Source organism: Ochlerotatus camptorhynchus, unplaced genomic scaffold (genome assembly GCF_037179485.1).
Source record: "Ochlerotatus camptorhynchus isolate MF236.1 unplaced genomic scaffold, CSIRO-AGI_Acam_v1.1 ptg000416l, whole genome shotgun sequence".
In the NCBI taxonomy this organism is placed as follows: domain Eukaryota; kingdom Metazoa; phylum Arthropoda; class Insecta; order Diptera; family Culicidae; genus Ochlerotatus; species Ochlerotatus camptorhynchus.
The window spans coordinates 1,898,922-1,922,925 of NW_027040902.1; the positions used below are offsets into that span (position 1 = coordinate 1,898,922).

At 41.7% G+C, this 24,004-nt stretch overlaps 3 protein-coding genes across 4 annotated transcripts in view; all 3 read left to right on the top strand.

Moving 5' to 3' along the window:
* Positions 1 to 24,004, top strand: part of LOC135711029 (uncharacterized) — a 405,472-nt gene that overhangs the window by 281,105 nt on the left and 100,363 nt on the right. The gene's annotated exons all lie outside the window — the stretch shown is intronic.
* The window catches only part of LOC135711019 (leucine-rich repeat neuronal protein 2-like), a 451,318-nt gene that overhangs the window by 150,150 nt on the left and 277,164 nt on the right, over positions 1 to 24,004 (top strand). The gene's annotated exons all lie outside the window — the stretch shown is intronic.
* LOC135711038 (uncharacterized) lies at positions 15,358 to 16,647 on the top strand. Its single transcript, XM_065233781.1, has one exon. The coding sequence runs from the start codon at positions 15,358 to 15,360 to the stop codon at positions 16,645 to 16,647; it is 1,290 nt and encodes a 429-aa protein (XP_065089853.1).

A 24,004-nucleotide genomic window follows, 5' to 3' on the forward strand; every position in this document is an offset into this window, starting at 1 on the left:
CAGACGTAATCCGCCGTAATGCGCCAGCTGTACTACCCTGAGCAGTAAACAACCAACGGCTCCCACCGTAGTTGATCGAGACCAAATGGCAACAAATCCACCCCCATCGCAGCGAACTAGGATCATTGGAAGAAGCTCACAGAGCAAGTCAAGAAGGAGATTGAAGCTGCAGCTGCTGAAGATCGAAGAGGAGAAGAAACTGGAGCAGAGGTACCTAGAGAAGAAATTTGAAGCGCTTCTTGAGTACGGCAGTGATACATCAACAGTGATTAGTGAAACCGAGGCGAATAGAGCAGAAGAGATTGAGCAATGCACAGTGGTACAGAATGCAGATTTAGGTGGAATGATATCAGTCCGCATCGTGCTCTCTTGCCGTGCGGATCTATTTGCTTTTTGCTTAAGGAAGTGTTACTACTACCTAAAGCTACAACAAATTTAAACAGCACTTTTCAGTGCTCAACCTGTAAAAATTTTCTACCTTGTTCAACTCCTCTTATTCCTCTTCGATCCTTGTTTGGACCCTACCCGAGGTAATCCTTCTTGGATATCGATTTGGAAAATTCCTCTTCGATCCTTCAGATTCTTATAGTAATCTGCTTGGAAGTCGATTTGGATAAAAAATTTACTGCCGCCATGGCGCCTAAACGCAAAAGAAAGGGGCAAACTCTTGACCCCCCTTCTGAAGAAATTAATTTGAGTAATCAATTTGATTTGCTCACGGATGATGAGAATGATCCATCATCCAAGAAAAATTCTAGTAAACTTTCCCGGCTTAATGCCAAGAAGGAAAAGATTCCCCCTATTGTGATAACCACTACCGATTTCCATGCTCTTCGCATGGAACTTTTGAATTTCGTGAAAGTTAAGTTTTCACTACAAATTGGACGTCGGGGTGAATGCCGTGTATTGGCTGAAACCTTGGACGGATTTAAATGTCTTCTCAAGTATCTTACTGAGAAGAAGCACACATTTTTTACTTACGACACCAAAACTGAACGTGTGTTCAAGGTTGTCATGAAAGGACTGCCCAGTGGTGAATCCCTGGTTCAGATCAAAGATGAACTGGCAAAATTACTTGGAGTTGTGCCACTCCAAGTAATCAAAATGAAAATGAAATCTCGTCCTGGCGATTCGCGCAACGGGATTTCTAATGATTTTTATTTAGTTCACTTCAAGTCTAGTGAACTAAACAACCTTAAGGCCTTAGAAAAAGCTAGCCTTATGCTCCATGTCCGAGTGAAGTGGGAACACTTCAGGAAGACTGGAGGAAATTTACAAAACCTCACTCAGTGCCGTAAGTGCCAGGGTTGGGGCCACGGAACTAAAAATTGCTACATGCCAGCTAAATGCATGAATTGTGGTGATTCCTCTCACGCAAAGGACGACTGTCCTGTGAAGGAAGATCCTAAGAAATTTAAATGTTCAAATTGTGGTGAAAACCACAAATCCAATTTTTGGGAATGTAAGACTCGCAAAGCGATCCTACAATCTCGTTCTAACCGACAGGTAGGAAACGCTCCACGTTTCCGACCAGGTACAAATTCCTCTGCTGTTAACAACGGTCAGCGAGGAACAAATTCTACATTCGTACCCGTAGGTACAAATATCTCCCCTGCTTCAAATGTTTCATCTGTACCTACTCCCCTTGCTGCTAACAATGTTCAGCGAGTTAATGGAGCTACCTATGCTGCTATTGCAGCGGGTAGAAATCAAAATACTAACCAACGTTCTAACGGAAATTTTGACAATTTTGACTTAGGAAGCATTACTGCCCCTAAAATGGAATTTTTACAGAATTCATTAATTGACATGATTTCTGATATGCTTAAATCTAACTCCATGTTTGATGCTATTCAAACTGGAGTAACATTTGCTAATAATATTGTCATGACTTTAAAATTCAGTAATGGATTTTAAAGCATTAAACATTTTAAATTGGAATGCTCGATCTCTTAAAGATAATGAAGACGAGCTATTTAATTTTTTGAGAGTTCATAACGTGCATATTGCCGTTATAACTGAAACGTTCCTTAAACCTGACCATAAGGTTAAGAAGGACGCAAATTACTTGATTTATAGAAATGATCGTCTTGATGGACCCTGTGGTGGCGTTGCCATCATTATTCATAGACGAATCAAGCATAAAATTCTTTCTTCATTTGAAACCAAAGTTTTTGAAACTTTGGGAGTTTCTGTTGAAACAAAATTTGGACAACTTACGTTTATAGCTGCCTATTTGCCATTCCAATGCGTAGGCCAGCAAAAGAATTTTCTCAAGGGTGACCTCCAGAAACTTACCCGTCATAGGTCTAAATTCTTCATTATTGGTGATTTTAATGCAAAACACCGCTCATGGAATAATGCTCAAAGCAATTCCAATGGTAATATTCTGTTTGATGATTGTTCTGCAGGTTATTACACTATTCAATATCCAAACAGTCCAACATGCTTTTCTTCTGCAAGAAATCCCTCAACTATTGATTTGGTCTTAACTGATTCATGTCAACTTTGTAGCCAATTGGTTACCCATGCTGACTTCGGTTCTGATCACCTTCCAGTAACTTTTGAAATATCTTAAGAAATAATTTCTAATCCCAACAGCTCTACTTTCAATTACCATAGGGCTGATTGGGAGCAATATCGAACATTTATGGAATATAACTTCGATCCAAACATTCCTTTGCAAACCAAAGATGAAATTAATTATGCTCTTGAATCTCTGACTACTTCTATAGTTGAAGCAAGAGCTGCCTCAGTCCCAAAATGCGAGGTTAAATTCGATTCAATTATAATAGACGATGATCTTGAGCTCTTGATCCGTCTTAAAAATGTCCGTAGGAGACAATTTCAAAGAACACGTGATCCTGCCATGAAAGTTATCTGGCGGGATTTGCAAAAACAAATTAAAAAGCGATTCTCTGCCCTGAGGAACAAAACTTTTGAAAATAATGTTTCTAAATTAGACCCGAGTTCCAAACCCTTTTGGAAACTCACAAAAATTTTGAAAAAACCTCAAAAGCCAATTCCAGCGCTTAAAGAAGGTGGTAAAATTTTGATCACAAATTTGGAAAAAGCTCAGAAACTTGCTAAGCAATTCGAGAGTTCCCATAATTTCAGTTTGGGTCTTACTAGTCCTATTGAGAATCAGGTTGCTCGGGATTTTCGGAATATTTTCTCTCGGGAAAATATTTTTGATGATTCCTGGGGGACTGATTTGGACGAAGTAAGGTCTATAATTAAAAAGTTTCAAAATATGAAAGCTCCAGGTGATGATGGAATTCTCTATATCCTCATCAAAAAAACTCCCAGAGAGTACCTTGTCTTTCTTGGTAAAATTATTTAACAGATGCTTCCATTTGGCATTCTTTCCTGATAAATGGAAAAATGCAAAAGTTGTTCCAATTTTGAAGCCGGATAAAAATCCAGCTGAAGCTTCTAGCTACCGTCCAATAAGTTTGCTTTCTTCAATAAGTAAACTTTTTGAAAAGATAATTTTAAATAGAATGATGCTTCACATCAATACAAACTCAATTTTTGCAGATGAGCAGTTTGGATTTCGCCATGGGCATTCAACTACTCATCAACTCTTAAGAGTTACCAATTTAATTCGTTCAAACAAATCTGAAGGCCACTCAACTGGAGTTGCTCTTCTAGACATAGAAAAAGCATTCGACAGTGTTTGGCATGAAGGTTTGATTGCTAAATTGAAAAAGTTTAATTTTCCACTTTACATTATGAAATTAGTTCAAAATTATTTAACTGACAGAACTCTGCAGGTAAATTATCAAAATTCCAAATCTAATCGACTACCTGTTAGAGCAGGAGTTCCTCAGGGTAGCATTCTTGGGCCTATATTGTATAACATTTTCACTTCGGACCTCCCTGATTTGCCTCAGGGTTGCCACAAATCTTTGTTCGCTGATGACACAGGCATTTCCGCTAAAGGAAGAAGTCTTCGTGTTATTTGCAGCAGACTTCAGAAAAGTTTAGATATTTTCTCTTCTTATTTACAAAAATGGAAGATTTCTCCCAACGCTTCCAAAACTCAACTTATAATATTTCCACACAAGCCTAGAGCTTCGTTTTTGAAACCTAGTAGTATTCACATAGTCACTATGAACGGAGTTCCAATTTCCTGGTCAAACCAAGTGAAATATCTTGGATTAATACTTGACCATAAATTAACTTTTAAAGATCACATTGAGGGCATTCAAGCCAAATGTAACAAATATATAAAATGTTTGTATCCTCTTATTAACAGGAAATCCAAACTTTGCCTGACGAATAAACTTCTAATATTTAAACAAGTTTTTAGACCGGCCATGCTTTACGCTGTGCCAATATGGTCTAGTTGTTGCACTACCAGGAAAAAAGCACTTCAAAGGATTCAGAACAAAATTCTGAAGATGATTTTGAAGTTGCCTCCCTGGTACAGTACTACCGAGGTACATATAATTTCGTATGTTGAGACTTTAGAACAAATGTCTAACAAAATAATTAATAATTTCAGGCAAAAATCGTTGCAATCCTCAATTGCAACGATTAATTCCCTTTATACTTAGATAAGATTTAGTTTTAGTTATTTAGTTTTAAGCTATCAATTGTTATACTGACATGCAGGTTTAAAAAACCTGTTTAAAATACTGAATTGCCAAGACAGGAACAATGTAAAAACACTTAGATATATATCATAACAATTAAGGCTGGTAAGTTACTGTAGTAACTGGAGCACCTAGGTTAAAAATGAAATGTAATTTATTTTGAATTTGGAACAAATAAAGAGTTAAAAAAAAAAAAAAAAAAAAAAAAGGGGGAATGATATGTTTTGAGTCTGAAATTGAAACTTTAGACTAAAAGTCTCTTCTACAAAGTTGTTCCTTATAGTTAGGCCCTCATTTTTATGACAATGAATTCTAGGGTGGTTCCTATTATCATTAAAATCAAATTCTAACTTTTTTGTTTGAATAAATTAAGGTATACATTCTTCGGCAAAGTTATAGCTAAGCTAATTTTAAGCAACTTTGTTCCAAATAACTTTTTTGTATCTCTTAAATTGGCCGATTTAGAGCTATTTTCTTGAATTGAGTTAGGGTGGCTCTTAAAACAACAGTTTTTTTGCTATATTTTTCTTATCTCGAATTTCTCAGCAAAGGTGTCTCCAGATAACTTTTAGATCTTAGGAAGGCGAAAATTTTTGCTGCACAAAACTTGTCAATATCTTTCGCCGATCAAGAGTTATTGACGTTTGTATACTAAAAATATGCACTTTTCAAATGTTAATATCTCTGGTTGGGGCAAACAAAAAAAAAAGTTTTTTTGCTGCATTTGAAAGGGCGTATGTTATTCTCAATAATATGAAAAAATTGGAGGTATGTTATGTTTTTAACTCGTATAAAATCAATTTGAATTTAGTCATATTTTTTACTATATTTGAGTATATCTTTTTTATTAGAAGAGATACAGGCAACAAATTCAGCTATAAAACATTTGTCTTAAAGAGTTTGAAAAGTCTCTAGAAGATAACTTTCATGAGAATTTTCAAATAAAAAAGTTATTGCTAAAAAACTATTTTTTCCAGGAACACTCTAAGGCAACTCCGAAAAATTACTCTAAAATGAGAACGTTAAGAGATAGAAAAAAAAAATTTCTGAGAAATTCGAAATAAAAAAAATATAACAAAAAAACTGTTTTTTAAGAGCCACCCTAACTCAATTCAAGAAAATAGGTCTAAATCGGCCAATTTAAGAGATACAAAAAAGTTATATTGAACAAAGTTGCTTAAAATTAGCTCAGCTATAACTTTGCCGAAGAATGTATACCTTAATTTATTCAAACAAGAAAGTTAGATTTTTGATTTTAATGAAGAGTCGAGTGGTAACAGATTGTACACGGCGTCGTCGAAAGCGAAAGCAACAGCATCTAGTGAGTCGGAGAAACAGTGTCCCATATGTAAGGTCGGTTGCCCGAGCGTTTCAAAATGCAAGAGTGCAAACTTTGCCGAAAGTGCTTACGTAAACACAACGGATCATGCAGACAACAGAAGCCATGCGGAATGAGTGGTTGCACTTATTTACACCACCCTCTCCTCCACAGTGCCGAACGACAGCAAGTTAACAGCTCTTCAACGGGAACAACCACCACTGCTACTACGTCAGAGCGAACAGCGCAGCAGAGCTGTAACATCCACCAAGGACAGTCAAAACTATTGTTTCGAATTCTTCCAGTTCGTCTTTACGGGCCATCCAAAACAGTGCAAGCGTACGCATTTATCGATTACGGGTCTGAACTTTCCTTAATGGATCAAAGTCTAGCAGAAGAGCTAGGATTGAAAGGACCACGGAAGTCATTATGCCTGAAATGGATATGAGAAACGCAGCGATTGGAGAATGCGTCACAGATAGTAAGTCTACAAATCTCCAGTTGCAGTAATCCGAACAAGAAGTACCAACAAAGCTTACAAATTCGACCACAGACGCTGCTGTGTTCCGAGATCCACACACTTAGAAATAACTAATTTTACACGTGACGGAATCCATGTTTGACATAAGGGATCAGACGTAAACAAATATTTCATGTAAAATTAAGTGTTCCGAGACTGAAAAGTAAGTTACTCGACGAAAAGTACGTTTGATTGAGTTGAATTTCGTGTCTATTATGACTCTATTTTATGTCAAAATTGACGCTCGTATATGTCAGTCTCAGAGCACCTAAATTTACATGATTTTTTCGAAGTGTGCAGGAGAAATACTAACATCTTGCTATGCCTCCGATCGAGTCGTACGCCTGTCCTCGGATACTGATAGGTCTTGATAACCTTAGTCTCGGACATCCGTTGAAGTGCAGAGAACGACAGCCGCAGGAGCCGATAGCCGTCAATACACGACTTGGATGGACCGTCTACGGGAGCTGCGAACCCGAAGACGTCGTTGAACATTCCGTGAACTACCATTCTCTCCAGATCTGCGAGTGAAACAAATACCAAGCCTTAAAAAAAACTATTTCGCACTGGACAGCATAGGCATCGTGAAGCCTGACAGACTTCTACAGTCGCAAGGCAACCAACGTGCACAGATGCTCCTTGAAACGCTAACGAAGGCTCAAAATGGGCGGTATGAATCCGGACTTCTTTGGAAGTACGACAACGTTCGTCTGCCGGATTTATTTATTTATTTATTTATTATTATTATAGTCCATCTGACTTGATAGTCTCAATGAAACACTTAAATCTAAATGTATTCACTCATTTAAAAATAAAAATTGGCCGACAGCAATCGATGACGAAACCTGGAGGCATTGATTTCAAAGTCAAATAGGTCAGAGGCTTCGTTGAATTGATGAATCATGGCGACAAAGGAACTGTTTGCAGCATAGTTGGTTGCATGTACTACTTCATGTAGCAAGGTTCTCGGACGGAGTGTTCGGGCAGGAGCATACAGATTAATTTTGGCCAGTAACTCAGGAACATCATATTCTGCGAGTAAAACTTTAGCAACGAAGACGACCTGCGATATGTTTCGTCGCTTAGCAAGAGTATCCAAGCCCAGTAAACGACAGCGGTCAGCATACGGTGGTAAATTCAGCGGGTCACTCCATGGAAGATAGCGCAGTGCGTATCTGACGAATTTGCGTTGAACAGCCTCGAATCGTCCACTCCATACTGCTTGGTGGGGATTCCAGACAACACACGTGAATTCCAGTAGTGAGCGTACCAATGAACAGAAAAGGGCTTTAAAACACAGAGGATCACGAAATTCCTTAGATATCTTGAACATGAATCCAAGCTGTCGATTAGCTTTGTCGATCGTGGTTGAGAAGTGGCGAGTGTATGTGAGCTTTTCATCCAACATGACACCGAGGTCTTTAACGTGATCGACACGTTGAACTGCAGTCCCAGCAACGTTATAATCAAACAAAACGGCAGTCCTAGTTCGATGGAAACTAATTACGCAGCACTTTGAGACGCACAGGACCATAAAATTACGTTCACACCAATCATTAAAGATTTCAAGAAGGTTTTGTAGTTCTAAACTAGATAAGATATCAAACCGATGGCGTTGAAGAGATGGAAGTGTTTGGATCGAAGGATGAAACATGACCCATTACTAGCAGAAGCAGTTAAAGCGAAGATCGAGGATTACATCACGAAAGGTTACATTCGGAAGCTGACTGATGAGGAGGTTCAAGCGAAATATCCACGTGTTTGGTACCTGCCAATGTTCCCGGTAGTAAACCCAAACAAACCCGGAAAGACGCGGCTCGTTTGGGATGCGGCGGCAACGGCCCATGGAGTCTCCTCGAATTCCGTATTACTAAAAGGCCCGAACTTATTAACGTCGCTGCCACCAGTACTGACTCAATTCCGAGAATTCCGAACGGAAGTTTGCGGCGACATTCGTGAAATGTATCAGCAAGTCTTTATGCGGAACCAGCTCTTCTTCTATATGGACAACGGAGAAAATCCAAGCACTTCCGTCATACAAGTGATGATCTTTGGAGCCTGCTGCTCCCCGAGTACTGCACAGTACGTAAAAAACCTTCATGCAAGTAAATTCGAACAAGACTATCAGGCTGCAGTCGAAGTGATCGTCAAGCGTCAATACGTTGACGATATGCTATTGAGCGTCGAACAGGAGGAAGAAGCAATCAAGCTAACAGGTGATGTGAAGAAGATACATGCTCTGGCGGGATTTGAAATTCGCAATTGGGCGTCTAACTCTCGGGTAGTACTGGAGGCGCTGAACGAATCAGCCACAACGGAGAAAAACCTTGGCGGTGAACATACGGTTGAAAAGATTCTTTAAATGTGGTGGAACACTACCTCAGATCACTTCACGTTCAAGATCTCCAATCGTATAGACGAACTTCTTTTATCCGGAAGCCGTCGACCAACAAAACGGGAGGTCCTTCGGACTCTCATGATGGTTTTCAACCCGCTTGGGCTGATTGGCCACTTCCTAATGGTTCTCAAGACGCTTCTACAGGAAATATGGAGATCTTCGATCGGTTGGCATGATTTGATCAACGATTCACATTTCGAAAAGTGGACAACATGGTGTGCAGCCCTTCCTGGAATAATGACGCTTCAGATCCCTCGATGTTATCGGACATTGACCTCTACAGCCGAAGACAATGATATCCAGCTACACATATTCGTCGATGCGAGCGAATCTGGCTTTGCGGCCGTGGTATATCTGAGGTTCCAAGAAGGAACTATAATCGAGTGTGCGCTAGTGCGATCTAAGACAAGAGTTTCACCTCTCAAGTTTCTGTCAATTCCACGCTCCGAGCTTCAAGCCGCGATTATTGGTGTTCGGCTGGCAGACACCATAGGCCATTCGCTGTCAATCAAGGTGAAGCAGCGATTCTTTTGGACGGATTCTAAGGACGTACTCTGCTGGTTGAATTACGATCACCGGCGTTATAGCCAATTCGTAGCCTTTCGTGTTAGCGAGATTCTCGAGACGTCGGATGTACGCGAATGGAATTGGGTTCCGAGTAAGCAGAACGTAGCAGAATTGCAGAACTGTTTAAGGAAGGATTGAAAACTATTTTAAATTTATTTTTAAAACAAGCCAGTTTATGACTTTCTTGCCAGGCTATAAAAGGTTTTCATAACAGCAGAAAGCTGAATTACTAAACAGAAGTGTTTTACGCTTTGAAATGCTGTATTTAAACTAAATGGATTGTTCATTGCCGTTATAAAACCATCATAAATCAGAGTGTATGCCAAAAGGTTACTGAATTGTTACTTGGGTGGGCAAAAGGTTGAATGATGTGAAAGGGTACAAAAGGTCGAAAGGACAAAAGGTTGAACATAAAGGGTGATACGGTCAAAATTTGGTCAATATCAACTTGACGTATTTCTTTCAATTTTGCATTTAAAAAACCTGAACACCCCTCATTTTGAAGGTGTGTGTGTGTAGAATGTTGCTCCTATTTTGATTTTGGAATTCACTCTTCAGTTGTCAAAATGCCGTCCAAGCAAGAAGAGCAGCGTATCAAAATTTTTCTCGCGCATCGCGAAAATCCGAGCTACTCGCACGCAAAGTTGGCAAAATCGCTAAAAGTTGCCAAATCAACCGTTACAAATGTAATTAAAGTGTTTGGGGAACGTTTGTCGACAGCCAGGAAGTCTGGATCGGGGGGAAATCGAAAACCGGAAGCCGCTGAGACGACAAAGAGAGTTGCCGGTAGTTTCAAGCGAAACCCTAACCTCTCTCTCCGAGATGCCGCAAATAAGCTGGGTGTATCGTCTACAACCGTGCATCGAGCCAAAAAACGAGCCGGACTATCGACTTACAAGAAGGTAGTGACTCCAAATCGCGATGATAAACAAAATACGACGGCCAAAGCGCAATCCCGGAGGCTGTACACGACGATGCTGACGAAGTTTGACTGCGTGGTAATGGACGACTACAAGCAGCTTCCGGGACAGGAGTTTTATACGGCAAAAGGAAGGGGAAAGGTAGCAGATGTTTTCAAGCACATGAAACTGTCAAAGTTCGCAAAGAAATATCTGGTTTGGCAAGCCATCTGTACCTGTGGCTTGAAAAGCAGCATTTTCATAGCTTCCGGGACTGTCAACCAAGAAATTTACATGAAAGAGTGTTTGAATAAACGTCTGCTGCCTTTCCTGAAGAAACACGGTTGTTCCGTACTGTTTTGGCTGGATTTGGCATCTTGCCATTACGGTAAAAAGGCCATGGAGTGGTACGCCGCCAACAACGTGCAGGTGGTTCCCAGGGACAAGAACCCTCCCAACACGCCAGAGCTCCGCCCAATTGAGAAATACTGGGCTATTGTCAAGCGGAACCTAAAGAAGACCAAAAAAACTGCTAAGGGCGAGCAGCAGTTCAAGGCAAACTGGCTTTCTGCGGCGAAGAAGGTGGACAAGGTGGCTGTACAAAATCTGATGGCAGGGGTCAAGCGTAAGGCCCGGCAATTCGGATTTGGAAAAGCGGAAGCCTAACTGAATATTTTTCCTGAATTTTATACTAATTGAACTTGAAAAAGAAATTTAATTTGATTTTTTAAATAAACGATTTCACCGATTTACACGCGTTTTCCTTTGACCAAATTTTGACCGTATCACCCTTTACAATAGTTTGAATGGACAAAAGTACAATGGTGATAATGGATACAAACGCCGAATGATTCAAAGCGAATTAAAAGGAAGAATGGTGGTCCATTTTGTTGTGAAGCCTACTTGGCCAGGTATCACATAATGACTTCTTGACAGACTTCAGACACCTTAACGATGAATATTAAATTAGTTATCAGCATTTCTAGATAGAGGTGGAATAAGGGAGTAACAGGTTTTGTAAACAATGACTTCTCTTGATGATTGCTAGGAATTCAAGGCACGACCACGCAAACCAACATAACCATCTGGTAGGGAAAGTCTTCCTCTTCCCGATGGTGATGTTGATTTGCGTTGGAAAACGTTGACTTTCTAGAAATCATCGAAAAAAAAGTGATTGTTTAAAAAAGCTGTTGCGCCTTAATTCCAGCCCTATCTAGGTTTATTTGGTTATATGAAAAAATAATGAGCAGTGATAAAAAGAAGGGACAATATTGATAATGCCATTCAAGCTTTCCGTGCGGGCTACGGATGAAAATAGTAAGAAAAACTGTACAATTTGCAATAAACTAGCAAACGGATTGATTTAACATCAGCATGTTAACAAACCTAATGAAGCCCTTCCAATACGAATACTGTTCCGGAGGATTTAACCAGAGGCTATAGAAACCACGAACAGGGATAATAAGAAGTGAAAATAATGATAATGGGTTCTTTATATTAAGCAGTTCCGGGCGGAATAGGATGAACAAATAAAAAACAGAACAGCGACCTTCTCCGATTTGCATGAAACTTTGCATAATTGTGTGTTATGGGCAATCATTCACAATTTAGGAAAGAATGGGCCATTTTGGATCATGTAATTTTTTTTTTCAAAATGGCTTTGTAATTTCACAAAAATCGGTTGTAATTTCAGAAAGTTATAGCTCACAATGTCCAAAAAAGGAATGGTGCTTCAGAGTAATCATGGGCAGGAAAGAGTTAAGCATTTTTTCAAACCCCTGGATATGAAAGGTTTCTAAGTCAAAAACCTCTTTTTTCGAGTCCAGGATCATGAAAAATTGGCAAATTGAGGATATTGAACAGTTCGAAAATTAATAAAACTGCTCCAACCTCTAGATTTGGCTATGTCTGGGATCTTTTTAATATTTGAAAGCTGTAGCAAGTGCGCTTCATGATTAGCAAATTAAGATTAAACATTTACAAACTGCAGTCATATATATGTTTTCTATGAATTATTCAATCGTTATCTGTTATATGTTATTTATTATTTAAAATATGAAATAGCTTTTGTTGATGATGCTGTTAACCTGAAATGAGAAGTAAAATGATTATTTTGTGAATTCGATTAAATTACAAGAACAAAATTTATAAACACTATACTTACCCATCCTTGAATTATACCTACCTACTTGAACTACTTACCTTGTATACCACTACACACAACAATCGATGTGAACCACTACACTCTACACGATGCGCCACAGGCAGCACAATACCCGAGACACGAAGAGGAGAATAAAGTTTAGTTTGCATTCGATAGTCGCACAGAAAAGTTCGGTAGATAACATTCCTCCGTCGCCAAAGGAAATCGTTCCTCCAGAGAAAGTCTCTACTAGGGAAAAGTGCAGTGTGTCTTTCCTTTGTGTCCTTCGCCGTCGTCAAAAAAAAAACCCAAAGGCTCTCCCAATAGTGCACCTGTCGCCGTTCGATAACATCAAGGCTACCTACGGCTGAAGAATCCAGCACGGTAAGTGCGCTCCCCAACAGTTTATGGTGCCGAAACCCGGGAGCAAGTGTTGCAGAAACTTCTGGAAGGTACGCCATTGTCATCGTCGCCGGTACCGCGTGGCTTGTGGTATCCATTGTTTCGGATTCATCGTGGTGAATTGGCCCTCCAGGCGGATCAAACCATCGAAGATCGCCTACCATTCTTCTCGGCATCACGACACTCCGGATTCTGGGACGAAGTTTGGAATCCTCCACAGCGAACGGGCAAAGGACGGTAGAGGTAATCCATTCATCGATACCAGGTGGGTGCGATTTTGTTTCATTGTTGCCAATAAAGATGACACTACCGAAGAAACGTGAGGCACGTTCTACGGCTGCAAAATTAAAAACGTATTTGCGGCAAAGAGCAACCATTCTTGGCTCTGCCGCGTTGATCAAACACTTCAACGATCAATATCAAGAGGGTCAATTTCACCAAGTAAAAGTGAGGATTGAGTCCCTTGATCATTTGTGGGCAGATTTTGCACGGGTGCAGGACGAGATCGAAGAGCTCGAAGGTCACAATGAAGGTGACGACGATGCTGAGCCAACATTGTCCGAGCAACGCATTCGTTTTCAGAATTTGTACTTCGAGCTGAAGGCGTCGCTCGTCAGCAAGTTGCCGGTAATCCCTCAACCCTCTACTTCGAACGATCGTCGTCCTCCGGTGCAACCAATGCATTTTGTGCGGTTGCCGGAAATCAACATCCCCGAGTTTTGCGGCAATTCATCCAACTGGATTGTCTTTCGGGACATTTTTCGGTCCATGATCCATGCAAGCGCTCATCTTTCGTCGGTGCAGAAGAAGCACTATCTGAAGGCGGCTCTCAAGGGTGAAGCCGCTCGCATGGTCGCCAATCTGGAAGTAAATTCCGATAACTATCCGATCGCATGGAAATCGGTTTGTGAGCGATAGGATAATCCTAACCTCCTACGGAAACATCATTTCGCTGCCCTTTTCGCAATTCCTTGTGTGAAAAGGGCTTCGTCGTCGACATTATACGACCTCGTCGATGAATTTGATCATCATGTGGGCATTTTAGAAAAGCTGGACAACCCGGCTAATCTGTGGAACACGGTGCTTGTTGAGACCCTGAGCAAACGGCTCGATTCTAGCACGCTCAAAGAGTGGGAAAACTCATGTGAGGGAGAAGAACGTCCTACCTACCAGAAACTGGTAGAATTTGTGCGGAAAACGTCGCGAGTCCTGCAGTCTGTCAAGCTGCTGCAGCCTTCAAATACACCTTTCGAATCAAGGCCTACAAAACCCAAACCGATTTCCACTCACATTGCAACAGAGATAACAAGCAAATGTTCTCTTTGCAAGCAAGCACACCCACTCTTCAAATGCGATCAGTTTATCGGAATGGAGGCGAAGCAACGCTTTGAGCTGGTGAAGAAGCATGGATTGTGCATCAATTGCCTGAAGGGATCACATCTGGCGAAAAACTGTAGCAGTGGTAGCTGCAGGAATTGCTCGAAGAAGCACCACACTCTTCTGCATTGGTCGTCGCCAACCGTAGCTGTGAAATCCGCCGGTCAAACAGCATTGGCATGCTCTACGGTATCCAGTGAGGTGTTTCCTTCCGAGCAAGACCAGTTGAATTCGTCCGCAATCGAAACGCAATCGTATGCTTCACCACCATCGCGTCCGATATCTTCGCATGTCGAACTCGGTTCGGTAAACACGTATTCGTATTCGGTTGTCGTAGCTCCCTCCCCGTCGCCGGTTAGTTCGTTCCCGTCGCGATCGATCGGCAATATCCTCGATTTGGGCTCTTCTCCTGTGGCTTTCTACGTTGCCCCACAAAAAGGTTCCGTGAAGGCGCATAGTGATGAAGTTTTTCTGTCAACAGTGGTGATGAAAGTGAAGGACGTCAGTGGAAATTACCATTGCGCTCGAGGAGTTCTGAACAGCTGCTCTCAAGCCAACTTCATATCGGAAGCTCTGGCACGGAAGCTGGAACTGAAACGTGACCGGATAAGCGTCGATGTCAGTGGAATTGGTCAAGGCATCGTTCACATTCGCTCGAAGGTAGTCATCAAAATCTCATCTCGCTTCGGAAGATTTGATTACCTACTCGAATGCCTTGTCATACCACAAATCACGGTTACACTCCCTAGCAAGCACATCGATATCGCTAGTTGGAACCTCCCCGATAACATTCCTCTCGCAGACCCCAGGTTCAACATCAGCTCTGGGGTCGACATCCTGATTGGGGGAGATCTGTTCTACTCATTAATGGAAACGCATAAGGTACACTTATCGGCTGGTTACCAGATACTCCAAAAGACCGTCTTCGGGTACGTCGTTGCTGGAAGATTATCCGAACCATCGAATGCTTCATCAATCTGCATCGTGAATGCAACTGCAAGTCTCGACAGTAAGTTACAGCGCTTTTGGGAGGTCGAGAACTTCGACGACCATAAGGCGATGACACCCTTGGAAGAAGCGTGTGATGACGAATGATGGTCGCTACATGGTTCGGCTTCCTCTACGGGAAGAAATGCTTGCTATGTTGGGAGATTCGTTTGCGGTGGCGCAACGTAGATTTTTGGCGATCGAGCGGAAGTTTGCGGTGAATAGTGACTTCAAGAACGAGTACGTTAAGTTTATGGAGGAGTACAAGGCACTAGGCCACATGGAGTTGAGTCCTCGCGTCGAAAATCCCCAGTTTGTCCTGCCACATCATGCCATCTTCCACCCGGACAGTTCTACCACGAAGACCCGCGTGGTATTTGATGCTACATGCAAGGGGAGTTCCCAGTTGTCGCTGAATGATGTTTTGCTCGTCGGCCCAATTGTTCAACCTCCTCTGCTCGCAATCGTTCTCAACTGGCGGATACCTCGGTACGTTTTCAATGCAGATGCGGAGAAGATGTTCCGCCAAATCTGGGTCCATCAATTGGACCGCAAATTCCTGCAAGTTCTTCGGCGCTTAAGTGGGTTTCAACAACTTCAGCGGTACCAGCTCACTACAGTTACATACGGCACTTCTTGTGCACCGTATCTCGCAACCCGTGTGCTGAACCAACTGGCGGAGAACGAGGGTCACCGATACCCTCTAGGTGCGAAAGTAATCCTCAGCGGATTCTACATGGACGACGCACTGTCTGGCGAGGACGATTTGGAGGTCGCCATCGAGGCGAGCAAGCAGCTAGAGGAGCTCCTGAAGCTGGCTGGATTCAATTTGAGAAAATGGAGCACCAACGATACAAGGGTTCTGGCACACGTGAATGATGATTTGAAGGAGTTCTCGCCAGAAACAGAAATCGATGGTTCTGGAACCGTAAAAACATTGGGTCTTCTTTGGTCGGACATCACGGATGAGTTCGGTTTCAAGATTCCAGCCTTACCGCCACTGGAGAAGGTCACCAAGCGGATAGTGGCCTCCGAGATGGCACAGTTATTCGACCCACTCGGATTAGTCGGATCCGTAGTTATGAGTGCGAAGATGTTCATCCAAAGGCTGTGGGCGATACACATTCCTTGGGACGAGGAACTTCCCGAAAGCCTTCGGGTCTGGTGGATGCGTTTCCGTGGTGAGATCCCTGAACTGTCGAAGCTGAAGGTTCCCCGACGCGTTCTAGCAAACACGAACAACCATTACGCTCTCCATTGCTTCTGTGATGCTTCCGACCACGGATATGGATCGTGTGTCTACGTAGTTTCGAATGGAATGGAAAAGGGTTGTAACAATGCCAACTACTCATCGCTAAGTCTCGCGTTGCACCTCTACGTGGACTCACTATTCCAAAACTCGAGCTTTGCGCAGCCCTCCTTGGCAGCCAGCTGATGGAACAAGTTAGAAAAACCACAAACTTCTCGGGAACAGCAATCTTCTGGTCCGATTCCAGCATCGTTCTGCACTGGATCTAATCTCCACCTGCAGTTTGGAAGGTGTTCGTTTCAAACAGAATAGCGGAAATCCAAAAGCTAACCAAAAACAATTGCTGGCGACATGTTCCTTTGAAGGAGAATTCCGCTAAACGCATATCTCGTGGTATTTTGCCATCCCAGATAATCGATGATCGACTTCTCATTTCAGGTTCTAGGTTAACAGCATCATCAACAGCCTTTTTTTCTTCAAATTAATCTCAAATGTGTTCACCGCAAAGGAACACCCATTATTTAAGTAGCCCTTGAATTATTCACCGCAAAGGAACACCCATTATTTAAGTAGCCCTTGAATTATATATATATAAACATAAAAAACAGAGGAAGAAAGATCGTGTGCTCTCAAAAAGTGTGACAGGACTAAGTGTTGTAAGTGCTATAGTGAGCGATAGTTGCTTCCTTACAGTTGTTCACACAATTAACTTCCTTTTTGGTTTCCACCCAACTGTTCGAAACCACACAACCAAGAAAAAGTCAATACATCCTATCGCACAAAGTCACTATAAAAACCCGACCTATCGCCATTGGCCGCAGGACGAGACGATGAAATTAGGACCCATTCTGTCGCGTATAGTGGAAGTAATTTCCGAAAGTATTTTTTATCATCGAACAACTTGACTTCCGATTGCCCTGATAGCTTCGATTCGTGCCCAGTCTATTGTCGAGGGTGAAAGTCTTGTTCCGCATTCTAGTCGTCGTCGTCGTCGTCGTCGTCGTCGTCGTCGTCGTCGTCGTCGTCGTCGTCGTCGTCGTCGTCGTCGTCGTCGTCGTCGTCGTCGTCGTCGTCGTCGTCGTCGTCGTCGTCGTCGTCGTCGTCGTCGTCGTCGGTCGGTCGTTGGCTTGTGTTTACGATTTGCTATTAAGATAAATGCGCTAGGATGAGTCATCGCTTAAAATGATGAGTTCTCCTGATTAGATAGAATCAGCTCCAACATTTTTCTTCTCTTTCGTAGAACGAAAGGACGGTCTTTTTCTGCACACTATACAAAATTGAATATCCTAATGAATCCCTGGGATGTGCCGACCAGATCAGATCATCTGCGTTCCGCAAATGCAAAGAAGGAAAGAAAAAAAAAAAAACTTAATAATTCACCCGAAGACGAAATAATCCATCCTAGGGATCTGGCAAGCTCGACAGATACAAATTCCTTCATCTCATCCGAACAGCAGGAATAGCAGCGCGACTCGATTGTAGCTCATTTATCTCCCCATCATTGCACCCGTACTAACAACGTTGGTTGGAAGAAGAGCACTCCGCATCGTGGTGGCCTTGGTCCTGTCTGTTTCCATTTGAATCCACCTTCCATCCTCGGTTCAACATGCCGAGATGGGGGACGAGGAACCAAATGAAAAATCTATTTTCACCGTCTCTCTACTTTCCCTCCCACTAGGAGTGGGCGAGGATGAACTAGCTCTACCATCAAAGGCTTGAACGATGACGACGTGGACAACGGCGGCAAAGAAGATGCATCTGGGAGCGGATAAAGGTCTTTAATAAAACATAAAACTAGGAAAGATAGCATAATTTATTGCAGGGAATTTATCTCGCCCCCAAAGTTCGCTCACAGAGAGCTTTTTTCCTCCTTTCTGGATCGCTGTAATCCAGCCCCATTTAACCTCTTTTCCCGCCCGGAGAGGATACACTGGAGGGGTGTGTCGTTTTTGGGGTGGTTTTTTTCCCTCAACTGTAGGACTAAAGCTGTTCGCTAAATAGAGCGAGAAAAGCCCGGAATGCAGTCCGCTGCTGCAGTATCAGCAGGGTAGTCCTTTGTGCAGCTTCCGGTCGTCGGAGTGGCTGCCTGCTGTGACCACATCCCAATTAATCTTGCACCCGTCCATTTGCATACTGCTCTTCCGTTGGGGGCGTTCTTTTTTTTTATCGCTCGTTCTGAACTCGACCAGTTCACAAGCTCAAATCCACTATTTCAACTTCATTTCGCCATAGCTTATGGGCACACTAATAGTAGTAGCGATGCTACAACAAGTTAAAACAAGAATGTTTGACAAGAAGCGATGGAAGCCCATTTTCCGAAACGAGGGTTTTTAATAAATGAATTGCCAATCAATTTGTTCGGCTGTGCCCCAGATGCCCATCAACCAGCAAACCGGCGACTGGAACGGGTCGCTGAGCATTTATTGCTACACTGACTGTGCCCACTGGGTGGATGTGATGAAAGGAAAGTCGGAAGTGCACCAGATGGGTGATGAGTTCGGTTGTTCGCGAAAAATTACAAAGCGCTGGGTGAGGGATGGTCGGAATAAGTTGTGACCAGGTGACCTGAGCTGAAATTTGCAGTGTGGAGAAGCTGTCACGGGTAATGATGAAATATTAAAAAGCTATACAGTTATGTCACTTCTGCATAAATCATGCTATTTTTATTCTTTTTATGAGAGGTTACTGATGGGTCATTAGGCCGAATGCTGGGCCGTCAGTTATTTTTAGAAAATGAGAAAATTCATGGACTCAAACTTCTTAAAATGTCCGTCTTAGTTTGAAAATAAACATATTTATTTGAAGTTCGTTCGTTGATGTTCAAAGGTCACTTAACGGACCTAAATTATTGGTAGCAGGCAACCGTATTGTACCCTCCATAGGTATTGAATGGCCACTAGTGTGCCTTGACATCGCAATTAAGCAAATGTCAGTTTGATAAAATTGCAAAATTTAATTGTTATTAGGCATGAGATATAATCGCAAATACAGCCATTTTAGGGAGGCTATCCAATTTTTAAAAGTAAAAAAAAAAAATGTTATATACATTGCATGTTGTTGTACCTAATACGAGAAAGTATGTTAAAAAAACTGTTAGTGTACGTATAGGTGTCTAAAATAAACAACAATTCATTCACTTTCATTTCCGTCCAAACGTAAATCCTATTTTACCTTAGTCAACTTACTATATCCTTGTTGATATATCCCAATGCACAGTGGGAAGGGAATAAAATCCAGCAGGAAAATAATAATATCGCTCTGGGATTGCATTCAACTGAGTGGACGTTTTCAGTGAAGTTTCTTAGTATAATTAGTACATAGTTCAAGTTATTGCCACAAAGATGGCGCAACGAAACAAACTTTTTTAAATAGTAGTTTGCTATCTTGGGCAAAGTTGAAGAACGTAGAATTTGATGAAAAGTTGCTTAAGCCAGAAAAAGTGTCCATCTTCAAACAACTAAGATATACGAAGTTTTATAAAATTTGCCTGAAATTCACGTTGTTAGTATTATATTTTGAATCTGTCAAATACCCTACACTAAAGGTATTTTCAGATATCGAAAACCGATGTCCGATTCGATTTTGAATCCAAGATGTCAAATACCTTGTGTTAGCGCTTCAGTCCAGCACCAATAACGCTATGCAAAATAAACACGTAACCCTATCACCACACACCAACGAAGTCTTCTGTAGCAGTTAGACATCACACATCGTGGCAACAGTGCGATGAACGAACGGGATGAATCACGGAGAATCTGTTATGTACCTGCTTTTGCACACAACGCGCATTGCACACGGCACGAAATAGGTAAATCACATCCAGAAGCAAGTGTTTTTACAAACACAGCCCACATCAGTTGTCTGTAGTTTGTTTGAGTGGTCCACCCATGAACCGTTTGTCTGCGGACAAGCAAATCCAAATCCAGTCACAAGACAGCAAGCTGCATTCTTTCATCATCAAGGGCCATGCTTAGGCCCAAACACCCTGCAATTTGAATATTTTCGAAACCGGAACGACGTGTGGATGCCGAAAATCGGTGTCTGACGCCATTTTGAAATCCATTTGTTTTAGGAATATTGTCAAATGCCCAACAATATGGTTATTTCCGGAACGGGGACGAAAATCAATATTCGAAGCCATTTTAGAATCTAACATGGTGGCTCTCGGTTTCGAAAGAAAAACTAGCACATACCCTACAATATGTATTTTCAGAACGGAGACAACGTTTAGATAATGAAAAACTATGTTCGACGTCATTCTGTATTCCAATATGGCGGCCATTGATTTCATAAAAAATAAAAAACTATCAAATACCCTATCGATATTTTCCGAACGAGAAAGACCAAAATCGGAATGCCAAAAGACCGGATTCCAAAAATGGCGTCATACTCGATTTTCCGTCTGTTGTAGGGGATTTGATAGTTTTACAAAAACAGAGAGCTGCCATCTTAGACTTCAAACTTGCGTTGGACATCGATTATTGACCTCTACATATCGTCCCCATTCCGATAATACCCATATTGTGGGGGTATTTGACAGTACTTTGTTTATCTGTAGACGAAAGCGACCATTTTGCAGTTCAATATGGCGTAGGAAAGCACTTGCCGGTCCCTAGCTGTCACCCCGATTCCGATAATATGCATATTGAGTGGTATTTGACAGTATTTCCAACTTTTCCTGTAGCTGGAAGCTGTCATGTTTGATTTTAAGAGCGGTAGTGTGAAAACGTAAAACGCAAGGGAATTGACTATGTGCGCCACAGATGGCGGTACTACCAATAAATCATGGATTTAACCCCAAGCTCTTCCACAGCACATTAAATCGCCAACATCATTTGTATATTTGATATTGAACATTAACCTCGGAAGCTATTTGCATATCAAGCGAAAAAGTAGTCCTGTTTTGTCGCGAAGTGTTATGGTTAGGAGATGCTCGATGACCCTGGAGGGATCGTTTTTGCTTACTGAGCAGAAAATCATGGGTTTAATCCCAAGCTCTCCGTCATGACTCTCAAAGTTCATGATCACTAAACAAAATGAATATGTTCTTTCGATAGCCGGCTATCGAGAGATTAAATAATAAAAAAAAAAAACAAATAAACAATACGTACTTTTGGTTGCATCTCAAACTTGAGACTTGAAACCGGAAGCCACCATCTTGGATTTGAATATGGCACCGGATATCGATTTACAGTATTTAGACGTCGCACTGATTCCGAGATTATAAATATTGAAGAGTATTTGACAGTATTTCTCTCTTTTTCTGAAACCGTAAGCCACCATCTTGGATTTCAAAATGGCGTTGGACAACGATATCCGGTCAGCCGGCGCCGGTGGTGTAGAGGTAAGCGTGACTGCTTTTTAACACCCCGATGGGTCTGGGTTCAATCCCAGCCGAGGTCGGTGGGATTTTTCTGAGGCATAAAAATCTCTGGTCACGTCTTCCTTCGGAAGGGAAGTAAAGCCGTTGGTCCCGGCCCATGTGTGTTGGGAATGGGTGAGATATCCTATGCAGGTGTGGAAGCTGCCTTCCTGCACATTCGGTTGCCGTAAATGGATGGCAATCGATGTCCGTCGGTGATTGGCACTAGATTGCGGAACAGAGACCGACGTTAAATAAAGGAAAGAAGAACGATATCCGGTCTAGAGACGTCATCCTTATTCTGAAAATAGCCATGTTGAAGGGTACTCGGCTGTAATTCTAACTTTTTCTAAAACTGGAAGTTACGGTCTCTAGACGTCACACTGATTCCGAAAATACCCATATTGTAAAGTTTTTGACAGTATTTCCCTCTTTTCTGAAACAGGAAGCCGCCATCTTGGAATTCATAATGGCGTTGGACAACGGTATTCGGTCTCGAGACATCATCCCAATTCTGAAAATAGCCAAAGTGAGAAATACTGTCAAATACCCTTCAATATTTGACAGTATTTCTCACTTTTTCTGAAACCGGACGCCACCTTATTGAATTTCAAAATAGCACCAGATATCGATTTACGGTCCTAAGACGTCATCCAGATTCCAAAAATTCCTATAATGAAGCAGGATTGACAGCATTTCCCTCTTTTCTTAAACTGGATGCCGCCATCTTGGATTTTAAAATGGCGTCGGACATCAATTTTCGGTTTCTAGCGGGAACCCCAATTCTGAAAATATTTATATTGAAGGATATTTGACACTACTCCCCAGTTTTTCTGAAAGCGGAAGCCACCATATTGGATTTCTAGATGACGTCGGACATCGATTTACGGTCTATAACGCCACTTCAATTCCGAAAATATCCACATTTAAAGGTATTTGACATCATATGTCACGTTTTCTAAAAGCGGAAGCAACCGTCCCGATTCCGGAAATACCGATATTAAAGAAAATTTAACGGTATTTCCCACTTTTTCTGAAATCTGGCGTCCATATTAGAACGGATGCACAGAACAGAAGTGGAAGTGTGAACAAATCAGTATATCAAAAGGTGAAAGAACATTTTTGTTCACCAAGCGATGCTTGGGTATGCGCGGGTTTTCTATCGACACTCACATCATCAAAACATGCTACCCATATAAACTGCAGAAAAGATGAACTAGCCTAAGGCTAAAAATCTCTAAAATAAAGATTAAAAAAATAAATAAACTGCAGGTCAAATTTGCCTTCCTCATTTTCATTCATTGTCATTTCACCGAACGCCATTTCACCGAAAGCCTTTGTGTTGCTGGGTTTAGGGGGCAGTCGCCCCCTGCCCCCTCTGGCTACGCCTATGCGCGCTAGTGTTTACAAAAATAATATGGAGCCACTTTTGGATACGAAGTTCCACTTCTGTTCTGTGCAGGATGGATTCTTTTTAAATGACATTTTAATTTTGGTTCGTTGGCGAAAGAAAAGAGACAGAACCCATACATTCGGACATGAACGAAGAGGTTTGCTTTGTGTTATTAAGTAGTGTCGAGAGCGGAGAGTGTGAGCTAACGTACTTTGTCAAAGAGAACAGTATGAGTGACTTAGGACTAGAGTAGAGATTGGTGACTAAATGGATTCTTGATTTTTTCGTGGTGATCTTATCGTTCGACAAGAAATTCTCGCGTCACTTTTCAAAAGGTCCTAAGTAACAAATGTAACAAATAGAGTTAAGCGATACGAACTATTGCACTTCTATCATTGTATGTGATACAAAAACATCCATCAAAATTTACTTTCATTTATTTAAGATAATCATAGGTCAAAAATTGTCTAATGTACAGTTCGAAGTGATGGGTACATGATTGTTACTTCGGTCATTTGGACTGCCTAACATGATTGCATGATTGCAGTATCGTAACTGCATTGGACATCCCGTATCCAACATGTGTGATGTAGAACAGAGACGAGTTGTGTTTGTTCACATCGACCGATACTGAGTGGTTGCGGTACAAGCACATATCGTCGGTAATAGACCATTGTTGTGTATTGAGAACGCTTGCGCAAAAAGACTAGGGAGGGAAACGGATTCGAAACTCATATGTCATTAGCCAAATACATCCGTAGACCATAGGTCCACCGTTGTATAATTGG